This window comes from Python bivittatus, unplaced genomic scaffold (genome assembly GCF_059951505.1).
Source record: "Python bivittatus isolate LINGU-HERP-01145 unplaced genomic scaffold, Pbiv_v1 ctg000020_np1212, whole genome shotgun sequence".
Taxonomy (NCBI): domain Eukaryota; kingdom Metazoa; phylum Chordata; class Lepidosauria; order Squamata; family Pythonidae; genus Python; species Python bivittatus.
Window position 1 is genome coordinate 34,391,711 of NW_028277030.1, and position 23,506 is coordinate 34,415,216.

A 23,506-nucleotide genomic window follows, 5' to 3' on the forward strand; every position below is an offset into this window, starting at 1 on the left:
GGGGACATACAAGTATCAAACTGGAAGAGTGATTTAGATAACCTTTTCTTACTGGATGTACAAAAGAGTTCTATTAAAGTTTTGAAGGAATCTCTGAGAAGGGACCAAGGAAAGGAAAGGAAATGAAAGGAAAGGAAAGGAAAGGAAAGGAAAGGAAAGGAAAGGAAAGGAAAGGAAAGGAAAGGAAAGGAAAGGAATCAAGCTCTAGGACATTATTTGAAGAGATTAAAAGCCAAGATTGTCAAAAGTACAGGAAAGGAATACACCGTTGGCTTATTTGATCAAGGTTAAAATAGATATGTAGTTATTTCTGGTAACCCTTAATGGACTTTTGCTGATAAGGAAAGAATGATGAGGCTTTTGGATTTTGCTTATAGTCAAGAGATGAGATATGGGATGAAAAGATTATTTGTTGTATTTTAAGAAATGGTGATAAATTTCTAAAATCGTTTATATTTGCTGTGATGAAGGGGAAAGTTACTTCTTTATATACTTTCTTTTTTTCTTTTTCTTTTTCCTCTTTTTTCTTTTCTATACTTTTTCTTTTTCCTTTTTATTCTTTTTTTTTTGTAGTTTATATTAGTTTTTATGTTTTTTATTGTAATCTTTAATAAAAATTATTATAAAAAATAAGAGAGAACAGTCAAAAATGACCCCAGACAAATCAGTTTTATCTTGAACAACCTGTTTCAAACCAAAGCTGAAATTTGTGTCTTGAGAGCAACCAACAATAGGTATCATTTCACTTTCGATTAGCATCAGGGCTATTGCATAGGAGAAGCAATAATGAATAAAAGATAAATTCTCAAGATTACAACCTTCACTGGTAAGTGGAGCCTACAAAAGCACAGCCAGAACGGTAGCTTAATCTCTTTTAATCAATCTTTCAAACATCTGAAACTAAATTAATTCTGCACGGCCATTTTAGATCAGATGGCTCGCTTAGGACTATTAGCCCTACAATTTGCTATGATATGCTTGTTTTCTCATAAAGAAATAATGATGCTTAGTTCATCAAATAGAAACACAAAGATTGCCATTTATCTAAAGAGAGACTGCATGGTCATAAACATTTCAAATCCAGGTCATTCATAGCTTTGTGTTATTTTTTTAAACAATTCCAGCTGCAAATCTGTAAATAGGTTGATTTGGTTCCACTGAATTTAACGAACTCAACAAGATTAACCTGTGCTCAGGATTGCAGTCAGTGCATATATTTTAATGAATTTCAGTAATCTGGTGAATACTGGCAAGCACTAAACTCATTTGAAATATAGTCAATATTCCCTAGGACTAGGCAGCCTTAGATTGAATCTCCAAAAAGCAATTCAGAGCATGAGGAAGCATGTCTCAGCAACCTCTTAAAGCAAGTATGGAAAACCAAGAAAAAGAGTAGCTGTCTTATAGTGCGGCAGACAGATGCCATGTTTGCTTTTTTGAGTCTGAACTGAAAGTGCTGCACAGCATCAATATTTATATTTTGCCTTGCTTTGGTCTCTGACTATGACATATGATTGTGTCCCCATTGACTTCCAGCCTCCCAAGAAAAGTGTCACGGCAAGAGCAAGACCAACCCTAACGTCATCCAGAAAAGAAACAGCTCAGTTCTTCCAAGATGTTGCACTATAGACAGCTGCTCTAAGTTAGAGAGCTGAGGGGAATGCATTCTGGCCTCATCTATCAGGAAACATCAATTGCTATTCCAACAAGAATGCCACTAAGGGATGGTATTCAAGCTTGAACTGCCAAATGCTAGTTTATAGATGACCTTTGGATTCTGGCCTTAAAGACATCTCTCCTTCCTTCCCTTCCCCCCCCCCCCGCTTCTTATTTTTATCTTTTTTGTTTTTATCTTCTAAGACTTTAGTTGCTGTGAGCCATTGCAGGAGACAATTATTGTCTGAAATGCGGGATGAAAAGAAAGAAAACAAGATAAACAGGTTATCAATGTGTCCCCTATATGGGAGATGAACTATTCCAGTTAGATGACTTGTAACATTCATTGGTCTACCTCTGTGTTCTTCAGTACTAATAAACATGATGACATTCATTCCATTTTAGATATTTGTTGGCCCATAAAATCTAAATCTCTACCAGGAGCAGGTTTTATGAAGAGGCCTCCATGTGCTTTCAGGTAATTTTAGCCATGTGGCTTCAGGGAACCAACATTCCATAGAGTTCACTAAACACTTCAGACTAATGGTTTATACACAGTGATTGTGTTATTACAGATAATCAACAGGACTATCAGTCAGAGGTGCTACTTCAATATGTAAAAATCATTAAGATACCCATAAAAATTAATTGGAAATGTACTATTTTCTTCAATCATAATTTTAATCTTATCCATTTTAATGATTCAGCCTTAGGTCTGTTCACTGGGAGATAAATGTCATTTTTTTACAGTGATGCATAAGTAGTTATAGAGTATACTAATTTATAATCTGTAAATAAATATAATTTATAATATATTCGATTATAAGAGAGTCAGTTTGGTATAATTTTATAATCTATAAGACTTTAAAAGAGCTAGTTTGGTGTAGTGCAGATGCTGGCCTAGTAAGCAGGAGACTGGGAGTTCTAGGCCTCCCTCAGGCATGAAGTCCGGCTGGGTGACTTTGGGTCAGTCACACTCTCTCAGCCCAACCCACCTCACAGAGTTGTTGTTGTGGGGAAAATAGGAGGAGGGAGAATTAATTAAAAAAGATGGGATAAAAATCCAATAATGAGGCTTATCAGTAGTTTTAATCAGTGATGTTATCAAAGTAAATAATCAAAACTCATGTGGTTCAGATGTCACCAGATCACAAACCCTTCTGGATCTAATATGTTATCTAATCCCCTCAGAAAAGGCTTCTTGCCAGCCCTAAAGAATGATTAACATAACCCTCCACTTCTTTGCATCTGGTAACCCTGGGGCTGGACTGTATTGAAAAAAAAACAGTATTTTGAAACAAACTCTATTTTGACTACTTTTGAAATACATGAAGCGTTAATTAAAATTTACTTTTTTTGAGTTTTTAAAACCAGTATCTTAAATGTGGGGGAGGGGAAGGGAGAGAGAGAAAAATCTGTAAAGTTATAGCCTGCTTTTCTGAAAGTTAAATTCATGCATATATTTTTACCAATTTAACTGCCCTCCCCCCACATACACACACAACCACCTCCAACAAGCAAATTAAAAATTAACATACCAAGCAAACCCTATTTTGAACCATTCTATAGGAAAACAACTAGCTAGTTTAACATTTTAAACTCCTATATACAAAGGCTTAACTACAAGTCTGCAGCTGAGGATAAACATACCATCACAACAATTGCAGACCTATGCAAAGCGTGAAGTCAATTATATGTCTGGACATGTCCACAGCAACTGCTCTAGACATGCTCAGAACATAATCGAGAAAGGTTAAGTTCTGTTATTTAGTAAAAGGGGCCCTGGCTACACTTTCTGGCATGCCTGGGGAAAACTAGAGGCCTTTCTCCAAGCAGCATTGCAGGTGGTTTGTTTGATACAAAATTGACTCCTGAGCCTACAAGTTGAAGGTCTAGGAGGAATGACCCCACGCTCCTGAATCATGCAATCATGGAGTTATATTGCCTTATTATGTAGGTTTTGCAACACAGCAAGCATTAATTATGAAGATTAAGAAAAATACTTCAGGTTAGTTCTAAACCCAGAATCCTAATTTTATTTTATTTTGTGTTATTTTTAGAAACTGCAAAGGCTCAAAATATTAGCATGACACAGATTCTGAGAGCCGGTATGATAAAAATCCATCATTGTCTGATGGGATATGCATGTGATGAAGAAGAAGTTGATGGTTACACTGAAACAGCTCATTAAAAACTTTTGCTGTAGATTTTCCAAACCGGAGGCCCTTTAGATCATCATAAATATTTCCATCAAGAGCTGGATAAATTATATCTCACGCAAGACATTTTTGTTGAAATGACAACCTTCATATGTTGAGGAGGACACTAATCCACTTTTAGTAATGAGGCTGAATTGCTTGTTAGTCTGAAAGGGATGGGAAGTCAAATTGTTAGTTCAGGCAACTACAGGAAGATGTTAATATTCTCCCATTGAATTTTGCAATAAAATATATTTACATTTAAAACAAAATCTGTTTTATTTCTTTTGCTAACCCTGTTTTATGGTCTCAGGCTATAAAACAGGCAGATACATTTTAATCGAATTGAAGCATGTTATTATCCAAATCAAGCTTCCTGGGTCTGATTGGTTTTACAAGGGTGTTAAGAATTTAGGTTTTATGCAATTAGTTTGTGACTTCAAAATGAAATACAAAGACAGGAGCATATGTGATTTTTACAATATGAAGGTTTGGTTTTGTTTTTTGTTTTTAAATGCAGCCACTTACACCATTTCAGTGCTAAGAAGAACTTTTTGAAAATGGATGCAGCTGAGGTAAGTACTTAGACATTATACTGATGGACTTGTGTTGCAAGATCATGAAGCTATTGATGATGGTGTTCAAGTGCCCTGACCAACCACCATATAGCATCGCTGTTTAACCTGTTGGATGTCCTTGTGGAAGGCCCTCTCATTACACAGAGCCACCATTATTATTCTTACTAGGCTGGGATTGAACTGATTCTGAACTTTAGGGGTGAGACATTGGGGACCCAGTTTACAGCTGAGGGGGTTTATAAAGATGACTGCACTCATGGAGAGTATCTTGCTGACACCTACAGGAAACTCCAGTCCGGGACATGGCCAGACTCATAACAAACCTTCTCTTGCAGGATGGGTTTTGCACATGTCTGTAGTTATCATGAGAGTTTATCTCTGCCCAGCTGCAGACCTATAGTTAAACCTTCTGCACACAGGAGTTTAAAGGGTTGTTTGTTTACTAAATTTTATCTTCTAGAAAGGCCCAAAATAGGGTTTGCTCACTATGTTCATTTTTTCATTGCTTTTTAGAAGTGTGTGTGTGTGTGTGTTTCTAGTTAAAATATGCTTAGGTATGTAACTTTCAGAAAAAGAAAAGCAAGCTTTGAAAGTTTTTCCTGCATTTAAGGTGGTACTTTGAGAGATAATGTGTTTTTAACTTTCAGAAAAGCAGACTGTAGCTTTAAAAAGTTCTTTTTTCCTGCATTTAAGGTGCTGATTTTAGAAAAAAAGGCAGGTTAAAAATAAACTGAAAAAGTAGAACTATTAGGGCTTTATTTATTTCGAAAGCACTCAAACTAGGCTTTCATTCAAAAACAAATTTTTCAATACAGTGAAGTCCTAGGATTATCAGAGGTCAATGCAATGAAGTGGAGGGTTAGGTTAATCATTAACTTTAGGGCTGGCAAGCAGCCTTTCCTGAGGGGATTAGATAACATGTCATATCCAGTGGGGTTTGTGACCTGCTGACAACTGCTCCTCAGGGGTTTTGGTTATTCACTTTTGATGCCACCACTGATTAAAACTACTGATCGGCTTCCATTATAAATCAGTATACACTAAACGCTACTTTCACATTTTAATTTAAAAAAAAAAACTTTAAGCAGAAATTAGAGACATTTTGAAACCACCTACAGAAGCATTGGTTTTCTGTTTGTTTTCTCTCTAGTTTTCCCTCTAATTTAATCACCAAAGTTGATTCTGAGGAAGGCATTTATCAGTTAGCTGAGGAAAATCAATAAAAATTCTGTTTATTAAAAAAAAATGCCTTTTTCCTTGAGTATCCTTGTGGACATACATGAAGAGTAATAGCACTGAAGCTCATATTCCTCAGTACAACAAAAATTTAATGAAGTCCACAAAAATCCATCAAGTATTCTGAAATGTGGATTGTATTTTGTCCTATGAATTGCATTTCCGAGTGGCAAATCCTGAATATTAGAAATAAATCATTTGGATATAAAGAATAAAAATATATTAAGCTCAGGAAAGCCACTAGAATTTAGGAAGCTTTCCTCCATAACCATTTATTTGTTTGTATAGTCTGCTGATCCTCAGAGTTCAATTGTCCAGCTTCCCAGTTCTTGACAAGTTCTGAGTAGTCAAACTGATAATACAAAGCCAAGGACCACTAAACAAAAATATGAATATTCAATTGGCTATGAGATGCTTTGGAGTTAGCCAGAGACTCCTTAGTAAGTGAGGATTACCTTAAGAGGAGCATAATATTCCTGTGGCTTTTCTTTTCAAGCTTTAGACAAAACCGCATTGTGGTTTGGATTCCGCATCATGCTATGTGGTTTATTTATTTTAGATTGGTCCATGGTACAGACCTTATGGCTTGCCAAGGATGGTTTATGACTTATTATTGTGTATGAATCCATCCAACTGTGGTCTATTCAGTAAATCATGGTTAAACCATGGTTTAGTAAGATGCTAACCCAGTCATCATGTAAAATATGTGGCATGCATAAGTCATTATTTTTATCCAAAGAATTTGTTGTCCCAAATCCCCCTATTTAGGCCACAACCTCCACATTTAAACCTCTATTCCAGCTTCCTAATTCTTAACCCTTCCTCCAAACCAGTTCCTTTGATGTCAGCTAGAAGCTTTTCCACATTCTTTTTTTAAATTTCTGTAGGATGGTAGACTGAAATACTAAGTAATCAGGGGAAATTATCTAATTCCTTCTATAACAACATGGAAATTGATTAGGGCCCCCACATTTATTTTAGAATATAAAAACAAAACAGAGTCTACATTTTTCAGTTTAACACATTGCTTGATCCTGTTGTGCCACAGTCTATATGCATTTGAAAGTCTTTCAGATAAATGCTATGGAATTTGTCATTTTATACCAGTCTTCATAAATATTCTTTCCAAAATAAGCTATATTTTTAGGAAGGTTATTTTGTGTTCCAGTGGAGACAAATGAAATAAAGAAATCAGAAGCACCAAGTCATTGTACTATTGAATGAGTTCAGATTCCTACTTCTCTCTTATGCAGAGTTGGACATAGAAACAAGGCTGCTGTCAAGATAATGAGGAGTTTGGGGAAAAACAAATCATATTTAATCTGAGAAGCCTTGCCTTTTTAGCCACTTCTGCCTTGTACCTCTATCATTTGGCAAGAGGCTTGCAAAGATCACACCAAAAGGCCAAGAAAAGGACATATGGCTATGTCATGGGAATTAATTTTTAAAAGAAATACAGCAGAAATCATGGGGCTGTTAAACAGATCTCAGCTTGTTTCCATTTTTTTTTGAGTGAGACTGGCTGCCCGTCCATGTTTGCAAGAATCTGTTTATTTCCCAAATGGATAGTATCTAAGGAGACCATTTCAGTCTCAACATTTATTTTACCAGGTTTGAAAAAATAGATTCCTTCTCCTGACAGAGTCCTATGTAATTCTTACCTTGGAACTGAGCATTAAATCCTTTCCGCCTGTGATTACTGTCAGAAGTGAAATGGAGCCGTAACCAGTTTTTACTGCTGATAACAGGTGAAGGCAGATTCATGCCAGTCAACCTAAAAAAAAAAAAAAAAAGGTTTCACTTAAAAATACTGAAGCAAATACCAATTTAGTTTCATTATTTTGGTAGAGTACAGTTTAGAAAGCAATACATACTCAGCATGAATATAGCATTCAATACTATATTCTCAATATATCGGTGTATCATTCTGGACTATCCTGACACTATTTATTGTATTTTTAATTATATATTTAAATGATACTGATCTAATTGCTGTGCTGAAATGAAGCATCTCATTTATACAAGTGCATTATGGAAAACGTACCCACACACAGCCAATTTGTGTTTTCTAGATCTTCTCAGAAGGACAGTTTCAACCACAAATAACCTAACTTTGCATAATAGAATGTGTTACATCTGTTGTTGAAAGCATTTAACATTATATTATAGCAGATAATTAAGTGAAGTAAAATGTGTTGCACATTATGCTATACAAGACTTAACTGAACAAAATGCTTATTTGGAGAATACCTGAGTAGACAAATCAAATATAAAAATCAGGAATAAAGAATTTGGAATATTCCAAAAGTGTGACTCTTCTGTTCATATTGCTGAGCCTCCAGTATGAGATTACTCATATTGAAGAGGTATAATATGAGATTAAACATATTATTACAAAATGTGACCCGAATCGTTGGCTATACTGGTTGGATTAACGAAAGTAAAAAGCACTTTGTGTTCAGTAAAAAGCCATGGAGGTAAGCATGTCTAGCAATCCTGAAAAAAGTCAAAACTACATTTGGAAGAAAATGTTTTATTTCAGCTTTAAGAAATCAGCAATTAAGATTGGATCCAAAGAACCATCTCTGTGAAATAACTCCATCAAAAGAAATACAGTCAACTATCTGCATATAAACATATTCAGTAAAGAAAGATTTTTTTTAAAAAAAGCTCTATATCTTGTAGTATAGTAAAACAAACAAGACAACCATTTAGAGACACAAAAAATGCTAACGCGTTGCTATCATCTACTAGTTGTCCTATTAAAGTCCAAAGTTCATTTATTTACTGGCTGTTATTCATGAAACATAGGTTATAATCATAAACTGCATAAATATATAGGATGATAGAAAAACAAGAACAAAATAGAACATAATTTTGTAAACATAATTTTCCCATGGTAATTTGGGCCTCATGCACATCTTTTTAACCCTGAAAGCTAGCAGTATCTTCTTTCGCTTTACATAAATCTGAAAGGAAATGAATCATGTAGTAAATTAAGGTTTGACCTTCAAGATATAATGTTATGTCTAATATTTTTAAAAAGTGAATTATTAATCTTTTTTAATCCAACCTTTACTACAACAAAGGGGCCCTTTTTAAAGAATGGGACCCCATGTATAATACTATTTCTTAGTGATGTATGACAGTTATCCATGACTTAAATGTTTACCTTCAGCATTTTTACATATAATTTTATTTTCAAGGGACAAGACAGTGATTTGTCAAAGGTTGTTTGGTACTCCAGTAGTTTGTGGGGGTTTTTTGTGAACCAAGCCATTGTGCCTTTTAAACCATTGTTTATAGTTTAGCATTATCTGTGAACACAGTCACTGTGATTGCTCAGTAAAAAGTGGTTAAAACATTGCATCTCAGTTTCAAAACCAAAGAGAAAAGAAAGGAATTTTTTGAGACATTCTTAGTTTATCATACTTGATCATTACATTCAAATAGGGCTTTTGTAAATGACGAGATATTTATTTTATGTTTAACACTCTTCCCTTGAACTCCTCTTTTTTGCATTCTTATGCTTATAAGACAATAGTAGAATCAGAGTTACTTTATGCATATTTTTCTAGCCAGCAATAATCAAATAGCTGGGGGAGGGACTGATAGATACAATAGAGTGTCAGAAGAATGCAACTACGTCATTGAAAAGTGCTAGGCCACTTTGGGGGATATTTTCTAATTTTTCCCAAAAGTAGGAAATAACTTTGGTTAGACTATTCAGCTAGGATTAAACAGATCAGAATCCAGACCTATACAGATTCAGCATGACCCTCCTTCACCACCAGCTATAAGACAGGCAAATAACTTCACAAATGCATAACACTACAAAGAACGCCAATGATATACAATAGCAGTAATCCCATAAACTGCACACCTGTGAGCTCTTCATTTCCACTGTCACATGATCTCTCAATACACTGCTATGTTTCATGCCCAAAATTGTGCCCAAAATAGTTGAGAATAAAGAGCCCTTTGGATGAAGTTGTTGCTAAAGATCTCGAGCCAAGCACAGAATTTAGCCATCCCTCTAGCCATTTTGATTACAGTTCTGTAGCTAACCTTCCATTTCCTTCTTTATCCAAGACTCCTTCGACGTGCAATAAAATATTCATTGCTAAGGCTTCTTACGCTCTGTCATAGGTTTTTTTTTTTGCCATATCTAACTATTTTACCAACATTCTCTCTATCTTGTCCTGAAGGACATTTCCTTTAGTGAGGTTTAAGGGCTCACTTTCAAAGGTGTTGGAAGGGAGGTTGAGTAACAATCCATATCCAGAGGACCTTCATCTACCTTCAGAATTTTAAGCCATCAAGACGGTTTCATGTTTTGTGGTGGTGTTCCTTGTACCACATTCAATGCTTTGAGTTCATATCCCCTCTCCTTATTAAATGAATGGGTTGATCTGAAAAGGAAGCTGTCTGCTTTCAACTAGCGGGTTATTCTGTCTACATTTCTATTTTTTTTTTTTATCTGCACTCAGTCGTTACCGACTCTGCAGTGACTGCTTTTGGACAAGTCCTTTGCAGTTTTCAAGGCAAGGTGTTTCAGAAGTGGTTTGCCAGTGCCTCCTTCCTAGAGCAGAGCCCAGCTGGCAAGCGCAGGAGGCGGGGTTTCCATTGCTTTGCGCCTTTTTCAGGCGACCGTGGCTTCCGCGCTACCAGCAACTGCTCCCGACTCCTTTTGCAAGGCGCCGCCAGCATTTTTCCTCCCACCAGAGTGAGGGTACCCATTTATTTACTCATGTAAGTTTTGTTTTTTTTTCCCAACTGCTGGGTTGACAGGAACTGGGGAGGAAGCAGGAGCTCACTCTACTGCGCGAAGGCTGGGCTCGAACCGCTGAAGTGTTCTATGGAAGTTACTAAATTCTGCTTAACTGAGATAGCTATCAGAATAGAATGGGTTTCAATTACTCTTAGGCTTAGATGGTTTGGAGACCTATATCAGGCCTAGAAGGGCAACATTTTTAAGGCCACTACCTCCAATCTCTCTAATGGGTTCATTCCTTATTTATTATTACTATTAAACTTATATGCCACCCAACTATCAGTGACTGGGCATTTATTGGTTTATATGGTATCTATATTTTATTTTGGTCTTTGACCATAAATCCAGTAAATCAGTCAATCAATCTCAATTTAGAGATTGTGTCTATTCTACCATTTCCATCTATTCAGTTCTCCTTTTATAACACTCCTAACTTCTCTTCTCCTTACTATCTTCATGTTAGAACCATCAGTTAGAGTAAATGCAGATGATGATAATATGAAGCAAAATGCCTTCCTCTTGGTAATATGAATGTCCCAGAAGGTGTAAAAAATAAATAAATCTAACTTTCATATTGAAGATTGTTTGAACTAGTCCCCCCTACTTTAGAATTAACAATTCCTTACTTTATTGAATGCAGTGCTCTGTGTCTTGTGATAGAAAGAGAGAGGGAGAGAGAGAGGTGAAAAAGTCTTCATGTTCACAAATCCCTGAACACATGTGCAAGTCCATGCATTTTACTTCCTTTCACCATAAAAATATGAGGTAGTAATAAAACCTCCATCTGCAAGCTAAAAGTGTAGAATGACTTGATTCTATGCTATACAAGCTAATTCACTTTTGGTGTCTTTATTTTCCTTTCTATTTGTCTCTTTCTTGTGTAAAGGGTTCCTCTCTTTTTCTTTTTAACCTAGAGGACTTTTACTTACTATATACTTGGCACTGTGGTTAAAATAATGAAGCCATGACCTCCTTTGCCACCTCTAGGTATACTGAAGCCAGTTCATAAACACATAAATCCTGACAGGAATAATATCATAAATCATATCCATGGACTGTTTGCATGGAAAAGCCTAACACAAAACAGACATTTTGCAAACATCCCGTGCAGATGAACTGACACAACACTGTTTGGTTAATGTTTATACAATATTTCTCCAGAACTTATTCCTTACATATTTCAATTTGTTGTTTTGAGTGCATCGTATAATGCAGGTTTAGGCCTTTTGTATTCAGTGGTCCAAAGTTGTTTAAAATGCTTAAATAAATATTAATCTATCCATTCTAAAGAATCTTTTCCTCTCCCCCACTGAAATTAGGGCTTCCTCAATTTCATCCCTAGAGAGGCTTATCTACTACCATTTTCATTTTTGCATTCAGATCAAGATCTTTTTTCATCTGTTCAGGACTTTTAGGTCTTATGTAAATACATTCATATATAATACTAAAATGCTTGTTGTTGAGTACAATTTTATTACAATGACTTTGGAATTATAGTCATTCCCTCAGTGATAAGCTGGTTTCAGAACATGTCATGACATCTATAATCTGTTACTCAAAAATATGAAATTTAGCTGGCTTGAACATCATGCTAAGCTCCAACCATGATTTACAGATCATGACAGTTAGATTCCTACAATATGCCAAGCCAAAATCAAACAAGCCACATGGTTTAGTGTTATATGTGAAACCAGCTATACTCTGCTTTTGTATAAATATGTTTCCCTAGGTGTTACTGGATTGTACCACTTCTGATTGTTTGAATTTTGGAGGGTGGAAGGGAGAGAAATAAAATATATAAATTCTTACACATTAAAAAAAAACTGTTTAATAATTTACCCATAAATTTACCCATTTTTACCCATAAAAATTAGTACATCAGAAAGAACTTTATCCTGGAATGTTTCTTCCTAACATGTATCTTAATGTTAGATTTTTTTCTTAATGTGAGACAGTGGATAGGGAGCTCTGATTATCACTGGGATCAATGAAACATAAAACCATACCGGTTACTATAACCTAGATGGATGAGAGTTTGCATATTCCTGGGTGTATTTGAAAATATTGTTCTGTAGGGCATCAGTGATAACAGAAGAGCTACAACTTTCTGGTGGAACACAAGGTTTGGATAGAAAGGTTCTTAGGTAATTTCCTGGCATCTACAATCCAGGATACTCCTTGCTAATCACACAGATCAATAATGAGAAATGTTTCTTGTGAAGGCCCAGAGATGAGTGACAATTTTATAGCTCATTTTTTCAAAGCTAAAAAGCTACCACAATCTTTTTGTTTTTTTCCCCATGAACAGTTTGGAAAGGACTTGAGAGAGATCCAGCGGGGAAGAAGTAAAACTGATAAATTCTTTCATGAGTGCTTTGTTCTTCAAAGACAGAACTTTCTGTATCTAACCTCTTCTTTTGGTGGTGGTGGTGGTGGGATCTTTAGCAACTTTCATAGTGAATTGTTGAGTGGTCTAGTTCCACTTCTAAGTGGACTCTGCCTGCCACTTATGGTATCTTAAAACTCATACAAATGAAATGTCTCTGCTACTGCCTCTACATTATATTTAATCTAAAGGAGTAATCCAAAACAAGGAACAGTTCTGTATAACAAAAGCTCCCCTGAATTGGCTCTGTACTGAGAGATAGTACTGAGCAATACTCCACGAAACAAGATTGATATCCAGCCTACATAACAGTCACAAAATTCACTGCAACCCCTAAGTCAAAATTGGCTCTTTCAAAGTTTAATTACTACTCTAAATATCTGTGTACAGTAGGACATTACAGATCTAGGCCTTTGTTGATGTATGTCATCTATTGCCTACTGAAAGTGGAACATTAAACTTGAGGATATAACAAATTGATTAAATTTTTATTGTTCCAAGAAGGGATATTAGCTTCAGGCTCTTAAGCTGAAGCTACATGTAGCTTTTCATGGATTTTTTGTTTGGGCAAGGATGTGTGTAATGTCCTATAAAGGAGGAAAGTGCCCATAAATTTAAAACCCAGTGAAGAACACAGACAGTTAAATCTTCATTTGTCCTGTTAGACAATAAGTATAACTGAGAAAGAATACCTTCAGGCCAATGTTTTTAAAAGACTACTCAACTTGAAGATCTTGATGGTGGTGACAAAATATTTTAGCAAAACACAAGATATTGATGCTATTTCTTTTAGATCTGTTACCTGGATGAAATCCAGTAATACAGAACTTAAAATATCAGACAATATTGGACAGCAGAATGGACATAATACCAACAGAATCTTTTTTCTATCTTGCAGAAAGATGCAAAAGGTCACATAATTTTGGATTTACACATTCCAAATTGGGTAAATATTGTATAGCAATAAGATAAGAGATGGAACTGAAATAGATCATTACAACTAAGCATCAATGCATATCAGATCCCACCTCTTGCTGAATCAGAAAACTGGACAAAGTTAAGACTTGTTGTTGTTTAGTCGTTAAGTCGTGTCCGACTCTTCGTGACCCCATGAAACATATTGCGCCAGGCCTTCCTGTCCTTCACTGCCTCCCTGAGTTTGCTCAGTTTCATGCTCATTGCTTCAGTGATGCTATCTAACCATCTCATCCTCTGCCATCCTCTTCTCCTTTTGCCTTCAATCTTTCCCAGCATCAGGGTCTTCTCCAAAGAGATCTCTCTTTGCATTAGGTGACCAAAATATCTGAGCTTGAGCTTCATTATCGATCCTTCCAATGAGCAATCAGGGTTGATTTCCTTTAAGATTTACTGGTTTGACCTCCTAGCAGTCCAGGGGACTCTCAAGAGTCTTCTCCAGCACCACAGTTCAAAGGCATCAGTTGTTCGGCGCTCGGCCTTTTTTATGGTCCAGCTCTCACAGCCATACATTACTACTGGAAAAACCATAGCTTTGACTATGCGGATCTTTGTCGGCAAGGTGATGTCTCTGCTTTTTAATATGCTATCTAGGTTTGCCATAGCTTTCCTCCCAAGGAGCAAGCGTCTTTTAATTTCATGGCTGCAGTCTCCATCTGCGATGATCTTGGAGCCCAAATAAATGAAGTCTGTTACTGCTTCCATTTCTACCCCTTCTATTTGCCAGGAATTGATGGGTCCAGATGCCATGATCTTAGTTTTTTTAATGTTGAGTTTCAAGCCAGCTTTTGCACTCTCCTCTTTCACCCTCATCAAGAGGCTCTTTAGTTCTTCTTCACTTTCTGCCATTAGGGTGGTATCGTCCGCATATCTGAGGTTGTTGATGATTCTCCCTGCAATCTTAATTCCGGCTTGTGATTCTTCCAGCCTGGCATTTCTCATGATGTACTCTGCATATAGGTTAAATAAGCAGGGTGACAGTATACAGCCTTGTCGTACACCTTTCCCTATTTTGAACCAATCGGTTGTTCCATGACCGGTTCTAACTGTTGCTTCTTGGCCCGCATACAGATTTCTCAGGAGACAGGTAAGGTGGTCTGGTACTCCCATCTCTTTAAGAATTTGCCACAGTTTGTTGTGATCCACACAATCAAAGGCTTTTGCATAGTCAATGAAGCAGAAGTAGATATTTTTCTGGAACTCTCGTGCTTTCTCCATGATCCAGCGAATGTTGGCGATTTGATCTCTAGTTCCTCTGCCTCTTCGAAACCCAGCTTGTACATCCGGTAGTTCTCGGTTCATGTATTGCTGAAGCCTAGCTTGTAGGATTTTCAGCATAACCTTGCTAGCATGTGAAATGAGTGCAATTGTGCGATAGTTTGAGCATTCTTTGGCGTTGCCCTTCTTTGGAATTGGAACTTAAACTGACCTTTTCCAATCCCGTGGCCACTGTTGCGTTTTCCAAACTTGCTGGCATATTGAGTGCAGCACTTTAACACCATCATCTTTTAGTATTTTAAATAACTCAGCTGGAATACTGTCATCTCCACTAGCTTTGTTGTTAGCAATGCTTCCTAAGGCCCACTTGACTTCACTCTCTAGGATGTCTGGCTCAAGGTCAGTGATCACACCAGCGTGGACATCAGGGACATTAAGATCTTTCTTGTATAGTTCTTCTGTGTATTCTTGCCACCTCTTCTTAATCTCTTCTGCTTCTGTTAGGTCCCTGCCTTTTTTGTCCTTTATCATGCCCATCTTTGCCCTAAACGTTCCTTTCATATCTCCAATTTTCTTGTAGAGATCTCTAGTCTTCCCCATTCTATTGTTTTCCTCAATTTCATTGCATTGTTCATTTAAGAAGGCCTTCTTATCTCTCCTTGCTATTCTTGGAAATCTGCATTCAGTTGCTTATATCTTTCCCTTTCACCCTTGCTTTTCGCATTCCTTCTTTCCACAGCTATTTGTAAAGCCTCATCAGACAGCCATTTTGCTTTCTTGCATTTCTTTTTCTTTGGGATGGTTTTAGTTGCTGCCTCCTGTACAATGTTACAGACCTCCGTCCATAGTTCTTCAGGCACTCTGTCTACCAAATCTAATCCTCTAAATCTATTCATCACCTTCACTGTGTACTCACAAGGAATATGATCTAAGTCATACCTGAGTGGTCTAGTGGTTTTCCCTACATTCTTCAATTTAAGCCTAAATTTTGCAGTAAGAAGCTCATGATCTGAGCCACAGTCAGCTCCTGGTCTTGTTTTTGCTGTCTGTATAGAGCTTCTCCATCTTTGGCTGCAAAGTATATAATCAATCTGGTTTCGGTATTGACCATCTGGTGATGTCCATGTGTAGAGTCGTCTCTTGTGTTGTTGGAAAAGAGTGTTTGCTATGACTAGCTTGTTCTCTTGACAGAACTCTATTAGCCTTTGCCCTGCTTCATTTTGTACTCCAAGGCCAAACTTGCCTGTTATTCCGATTTACTCCTTGACTTCCTACTTTAGCATTCCAATCCCCTATGATGAAAAGGACATCTTTTTTTGGTGCTAGTTCTAGAAGGTGTTGTAGGTCTTCATAGAAGCGGTCAACTTCAGCTTCTTCAGCATCAGTGGTTGGGGCATAGACTTGGATGACTGTGATGTTGAATGGTTTGCCTTGGATACGCACTGAGATCATTCTGTCGTTTTTGAGGTTGTACCCCATTACTGCCTTTCCCACTCTCTTATTGACTATGAGTGCAACTCCATTTCTTCTAAGGGTTTCTTGCCCACAGTAGTAGATGTAATGGTCACCCGAATTAAATTCACCCATTCCCATCCATTTCAGTTTGCTGATTCCCAAGATGTCGATGTTCAATCTTGTCATCTCATGTTTGACCACATCCAGCTTGCCTTGGTTCATAGATCTTACATTCCAGGTACCTATACAATATTGTTCTTTACAGCATCGGACCTTCTTTTCGCTTCCAGATACATCCACAGCTGAACGTCCTTTCGGCTTTGGCCCAGCCGCTTCACTCTTTCTGGAGCTGCTTGGAATTGCCCTCCGCTCTTCCCCAGTAGCATATTGGACACCTTCCGACCTGAGGGGCTCATCTTCCGGTGTCATATCTTTTAGCCTTTTAACATTGTCCATGGGGTTTTCTTGGCAAGGATACTGGAGTGGGTTGCCATTTCCTTCTCCAGTGGACCACATTTTGTCAGAACTCTCTGTCATGACCTGTCCGTCTTGGGTGGCCCTGCACAGTATAGCTCATGGCTTCACTGAGTTACGCAAGCCCCTTCGCCACGACAAGGCAGTGATCCATGAAGGGGAAAGTTAAGACAAACTAATGCATATCACCCATTTATATTTCCATCCTATACATCATCAAATCCTGGATGGCTGAGAACTTAGTTTATTTCCCAATTTGACACTTATCAGTCTCAATTCTTAAAGCAGCCCTCATTATCATCATTACACCAATTACACGACTACAACAATACCACGGTAATGACCTTATATAACCTTTACAATTATTTACAAGAACATATTTATATTAACAAATTCAAACTTTTTGATTCACTTGTTTTATATTACTCTTTTATTCCTTTTCCATTCTACTTTCTGCTTGGCAGTACCAATATTTAAAGGATGTAAGCACTTTTTTTTTTTAATCTTTTTAGAAATAGGGATCAGCCCTAATTTCTTTGTGCTAATCCTCTGTGTGAACTGGTTTCTTGTCTAAGTTTTTAGCTTATTTTTTGTTGCTTCTTGATCTGTCCCCTGGCTTTTATATAATAGAGAGTTTTGGAGAACTCAAAGGCTCAGAAACTAATTTGATCTTTTTGGTTGCTGTAACTAAAATGTTACTTAACTGGATTTTCAAGTATTTATTTTTCAAGTTTTATCCAGCAAAATTTGAAAGAAAAAGAAAGAAATCCATAGACTTCATAGCATTTTATATAGTGTAATACATATAAAACTTATATAACAATGTGGGAGAAAAATGTCACATAAAAAATTTCATTGTTATCAGGGTTACAATTAATTTGCCAACAGAATAATGCAGCACAATTTGACATAACCGTGTATGCTACATTAATGGCATGCATCACAATTCACCAGTTTAGCTCATCCTATTTCAGTTTGGACTGTTCAGGTACAAACTAACATGTTGCTTACATTGCCAGTTCTGTTAAACCATATCTTCCTAAGCATTTTTACATGTACACATATGTACACACAAATACATATGACATCAAATAGTCTAGTAAGTAACTGTAGCATATTTGGTTTCAATATTTGAGATGTCCGACAAGGATGATCCCTAACACAGAACAGGAAGAAGCAAGCAAGCAAACAAAAAAACCCAGTCACTTACTCTTTTCTAAAGATCTCTGTGAAATAAGCCAGTATCTCTGTTGATCTGGATCAACTTAGAAATGTATTCACTGTTACAAAACCTTCTATCACCAGCAAATATTGAAACTGAATATTAGTGATATAGATACTGTACAGAATAGAGAAGTGAAGGAGAATTCCTAAAACAGGGATGAGGAATTATGGTCTTCCAAAAATTGCTGGACTGCAACATGGAATGTGCTGGCCAGAACTACTGGTAGTTTATATGTGTGAGATCCCAGATTCCTCATTCCTATCCTAGATGCCTTTCAGTTCTCCTGTATGCCCATTACATGGTTACTTTGTAATTGTCTGTGGTAGGGATGTGAAGAGTCCTTAGCGCCTTTCCTTAATATTGTAAAAAAGAAAAATTGATAAATTACCAAAAACCCCCACAAATTCTGACCATTAACAAAAGACCTAAAATTCATAATTGGTTTATTAATGGCAATAACATAGAGCAAGTCAAATGCTAGTATAGAGTTTCACTACTTGATGTTACCTTTTATTCATTGGGATGCAGAGACCCACACCTGACCCACATATCACAGGTTGCTCAGAGGAGTTCTACAGTGATACTGTCCTTTTATTCCTCTAAAGGTGGACACTATATTCTAGCTGCCCTAAAACTATTTGAGGCAAAAGTTATCTCACAACTATATGGAATTCACCTGATGCTTTACACTAGCCTAACTGAAGCGGAGAGAGTACAGTCATGCAAGATTTTAAGATCAGTCATGCAAGTCTCCAGATATGTGTCAAATGCAGCTTTTAACTAGGTTTTCAAGGATAGAGGCCACGATCTAGAATATATCTTTAACGTCTGGCTAAAACTACTATTTAACCCAACAGGCTTGACATTTCTGGTTAAAAGGGGTAACTTCCAACCTACCTGGAAGATCAGAGAAAACCTGGCAGCCTATGGCTTCTCTAATGAGGAATGCACAGGATGTGATATGATCAGGCAAAAAGATCATTGAAGGAAAGGATCCTTCACACAGGATGGCAACATGATATTAGCTTAGCACTAAAGGAGCATAAATCTTGGCAACAGTCTTTTACCACCAATCCAGCTGATTATTGCCTATCATTAATAAACATGACACAGCATTAGCTCTAGCTAGATTCAGTGCACCCCCTTCAGCAGTCATTGATCATAAATACAAAAGATTCCCTTACATGAATTATTTTGCCCCTGTGACTCCAATGCCACAGAAGTTGTGCAACATGTTCTATTGCATTGTAATTTCTACTTGAACTTACGCAATAAGTTCAGCTCCTCATAAAGGAACTCTCATGGAGAGACAATCATTGGTACATCTCATACCTAATAGCAGACCATAAGATCAGTACTACCCATAAATGTACCCAAATTTTACATTTCTTGTTACCATAAAAATCTTGTCCTTTCTCCTTTTTTCTTTTTAACTCTTTTAATTTCTTTTAATTGTTGTTTTTATCAACTACGTATTTTTTTATATATGTATATGTATATGGATGTATATATACACCCATATATGCATACATACATACATACACAAACATATATATTGTTCAAAGATCATAATAATGTTTACTACTACTGCTACTACTGTCCTAAAGTAATACATTCCAGACTAAGATAGAAGTACATAATAAAAACACTGAAAACTCTGAGAAGATACAGGTATTAAAGTTTGACAAATAAGATGGCAACGTCCAGCGTGATAGTTTTAGTAATGGGTTGTTTTAAGCGTGAATATATTTAGTAATGGGCTTTGTCCAAGAAATAGCAATTAAGGAGGAAGATAATGGTAGAGAAAATCAGGAATAGGATGGTAATATTGAAAGGGCTAGATTTCATAATACCTTTTATTTTCAGGTTTCCACATAAGGGCTTAATGTAGTCAATTTATGGGGAAAGAGTAGACAAGGGTAGACAACGGGAAATTCCAACAATGCAGTCATTTAACTTTTTTTGTCTACAAAGAAATCAGCACATCTTTTTATATGTCTTTAGTTGGACAAAAACATGAGTAGCTGCTAACACCATCAACTGAATTTCCGTTGAACTGAACATAGCTTTTCCCAGTTTTCTATTCAGGGGAATGTTTCTCAACTTTTTTTTAAAGAGAAAGTTTCTGCATTTTAAGCTTTACAGTATTGAGCCATTATGTGGAAATATAACATAAAAGTGGAGTCCAGCACAGATGATGTTACGTAGTCAGGTAATGAAATGTGTGCAAGCAAACAACCAAGCTCAGAGAGCACCAAGGACTCCACAGTTCAACTCTGAGCTACAGATATTCTCTTCTATTGGATTAGTAAAAGTCACTTATAAAAACGACATGTAATTCCATATAATGATTGATAATTCAAAATAGTGTAATGGAAAAATAAATTCCACTGGAATGAGCCCCAGATTGACTTTGCAGAAAATAACTGTAATACAAGGTGTTGGAAATTATTTAGATAATAAGCATGTGTTGCATAACTTTTAATGTTTTATTTGTACACATACATGCCTATACCTGCACATATAATTAAACAGTGTTTTAAGTAGACACTAAATATTTTTAGCATGGGATATTTCCTATTGACAAAGTTATTATATATAGCTTTGTTTATCTCACTTTCAAATTGTTATATTTATTAAATAATAAATGAATAAAATATAATATCATCTTCATTTATTTCAGTTATTATCCAAACATTATCATCATCTTGATATTCCTCAATTTTTTTAAAAAAATAGCTGTCGTTCTACAGAGCTTCACCACAAGAGTTACAAATACTGTCAACTACAGTATTTCCTATGCAGGAGTTGGATTTTCTGTGCCAGGACTGTAAGAAATTTGAGAGCTCTTTGATTCAAGATTTGGTTGTGTTTCCTTATGGTTCCCTTTTGATCTTAAACTAGCAGATATATTAACATAATTTTGGGAAATAACATAGTTGTTAAATATGTAAATACAATGTAGAATTATATTCCAAAACTAAGGAATTTGACTTTTTATTAAAAACTTTAGCTTTACTAAGCCTGGAGATCAAGTAAGAGATTTCCATAGATAGATGGAAAGAAAGTAAGAATTTAGATGTGTAAGAGTAGATTTAAGAGATGTGTTCTTTGTTGATCTTTGAAATATTCTTATCCTGAAGAAATAAAAAAATGTACTATTATAGGTAGTTCTTGCTTAATGACCACAATTGGTACCAGAATTTAGGTTGCTAAGCAATGCAGTTGTTAAGTGAATTATCACATGACTGCTTTGCTTAGCGACCATTATCCCGGCAGTCCCAGTTGCCATCATTAAGTGAATGCCCCAGTTGTTAGGTGAGGCAATTTCCTGCTGGCTTCCCACAATCAAGTCAGTGGAGAAGCTGGCATGAAATTGCAAGCCCCAGGCACTGCCAGGTGGAGGAGGGAACAAGGGGGTATGTGGGGGTGCATGGGAGGGTCAGTGAGGGTGTGCAGGGGTGCGGTGTGGGTTGGGTGCACAAGGGCCTCAGATCCACTTGGATTTTCAGCCCCAGTGTCAAGAGGCTTCTGAAGCCTTTCCACTCTCGGGCTGAAAATCCTGCTTGATTTTGGCATGGAGCTTTTTCAGCCATCCCCAGGGACAAGAGGGAGTGCTGTGAAGAAGGGGGAAAAAAGGCTGTTCTCAGCTCTTTTCCTTTTCTTTGCAGTGCAAAGCCCTCTTTGGGGCTCCTGGGAGGGGGCAGGGCTGGCTTTCTGCTGGGAAGAAGCCGGGGCGGGGGAAAGGTTCCTTTTCCATAGGGCCCATCAGCTAAGCCGGGTACGCCTCATCAACAGCAGGAGCAAGAAGATGGCGGCTAAGGTCAGCTGGGGTGACAGAGCGCAGGGTGGCAGGGGGCCAAAAGGGCAGAGATGGGGGGAGATAGTCGGGTGGGCTGTTCAAGTTCAAGTTCAAGGAGTTCAAGCACCCCTGCAGTCATAAGTGCGGGTGGGCTGCCAAGTGCCTGAATTTTGATCACATGACTGCAGGAGCAATGCAATGGTAATTTCAGGCGCAGGTCATAAGTCAATTTTTTCAGCGCTGTCATAATTCCAAACAATTGCTGAACGAATGGTGGTTAAGTGAGGACTACCTGTACATTTTTCTGTGGTCTAGATTTTATAAGATGTTAGGGGGTTGAGTTTGCTATATATTAATATTCTTCATATGGAACTTCTTTTTCTATCTCTCATTTTCTTTCTCTTTTTTTCAGTTCATTGTAATCATTATACTTTTTGTCTGCATTACCATTGTTGTCTTGTTTTTATATCTGTCTTTTAATTTCACTTATAGAATAACAACAACAACAACAAAGCATAGCAAAAATTTTATATGTTTCTACAGGCAGGTGAAATTCAAACAGTAAGCTTTATTACTAGTTAGGTGCGTATAGGATTGGAGTTGTCAAAAAAGTGTTTTGTTTTTTTTAATCCATTCATCTATACAAGACTGCTGAAGTTTCACCTTTTCTATCAGCTGATAGATCATCTATCAGAAAAAAAGCTACTGAAAAGCCAATCTTCCCTCTGGAGAGAAAAGCCACAAACAGCAGAAAGAGATTAGATTGCAGAGTACCATTTTTCAGGATTATGGCCACTGATAATAGATTTTTGAACAAGCCCTTTTGTTTTGTTTTATATTTCTTTACTAATCATACTGGTAATTCTGAAAACAATTTTTAAATTTTAATCCTATCCAGTTTCTTTCAGAGATGGTCAAACATTAATTATTTAAATGAATGCTAAATAATAATAATAATAATAATAATAATAATAGTTAAAGTGCTTCCTATAGGGAGAAAATCTCAAAGTGGTGCAGGTCAAAATAGCCATTTAGAATACTATCCATATGGCTATACCCATCCCACTTTTCTGGATAAGCAACATTATGCAAAGCACAGAAAGTAAGAAGGACATGGGAAGGAAAATATATTTTTTAAAAATAATAGTTTTACAATTAAACTGTTCATATCTTTCAAGCTTTTAAATCACACAATATTTACATATACAGTAGAACATGAAAGGATGTTACTCTGGCTTGTGTATGAGTATACACAAACAAACTAGGTTCAGGGGACAATAATTTTTTTATATATTCTGGGTGGCACAAACTAGGTTCAGGGGAAAATAATTGTGTATGTGTGTGTATGTATATATGTGCGTGTATGTGTAACTATGTATGTGTGTATGTGTATACACACACATGCATACATACACAATAGAAGCTAGATAGTGTGGTGATTAGAGTACCACCCTTTGATGCAGGAGACCGGGATTCAAATCCCAGCTGGTACCTACCTTACCAGTAGGGGTCTTTGCTCAAGGACCCCT

The 23,506-nt window shown here is 36.7% G+C and overlaps 1 protein-coding gene across 1 annotated transcript in view; it reads right to left on the minus strand.

Annotated features, from left to right (window-relative positions):
• The window catches only part of CSMD1 (CUB and Sushi multiple domains 1), a 1,157,732-nt gene that overhangs the window by 421,239 nt on the left and 712,987 nt on the right, over positions 1-23,506 (minus strand). The window contains exon 6 of the mRNA XM_088136832.1: positions 7,330-7,442. Within this exon, the coding sequence (XP_087992958.1) occupies positions 7,330-7,442 (113 nt within the window). The remainder of the gene's footprint in view (positions 1-7,329; positions 7,443-23,506) is intronic.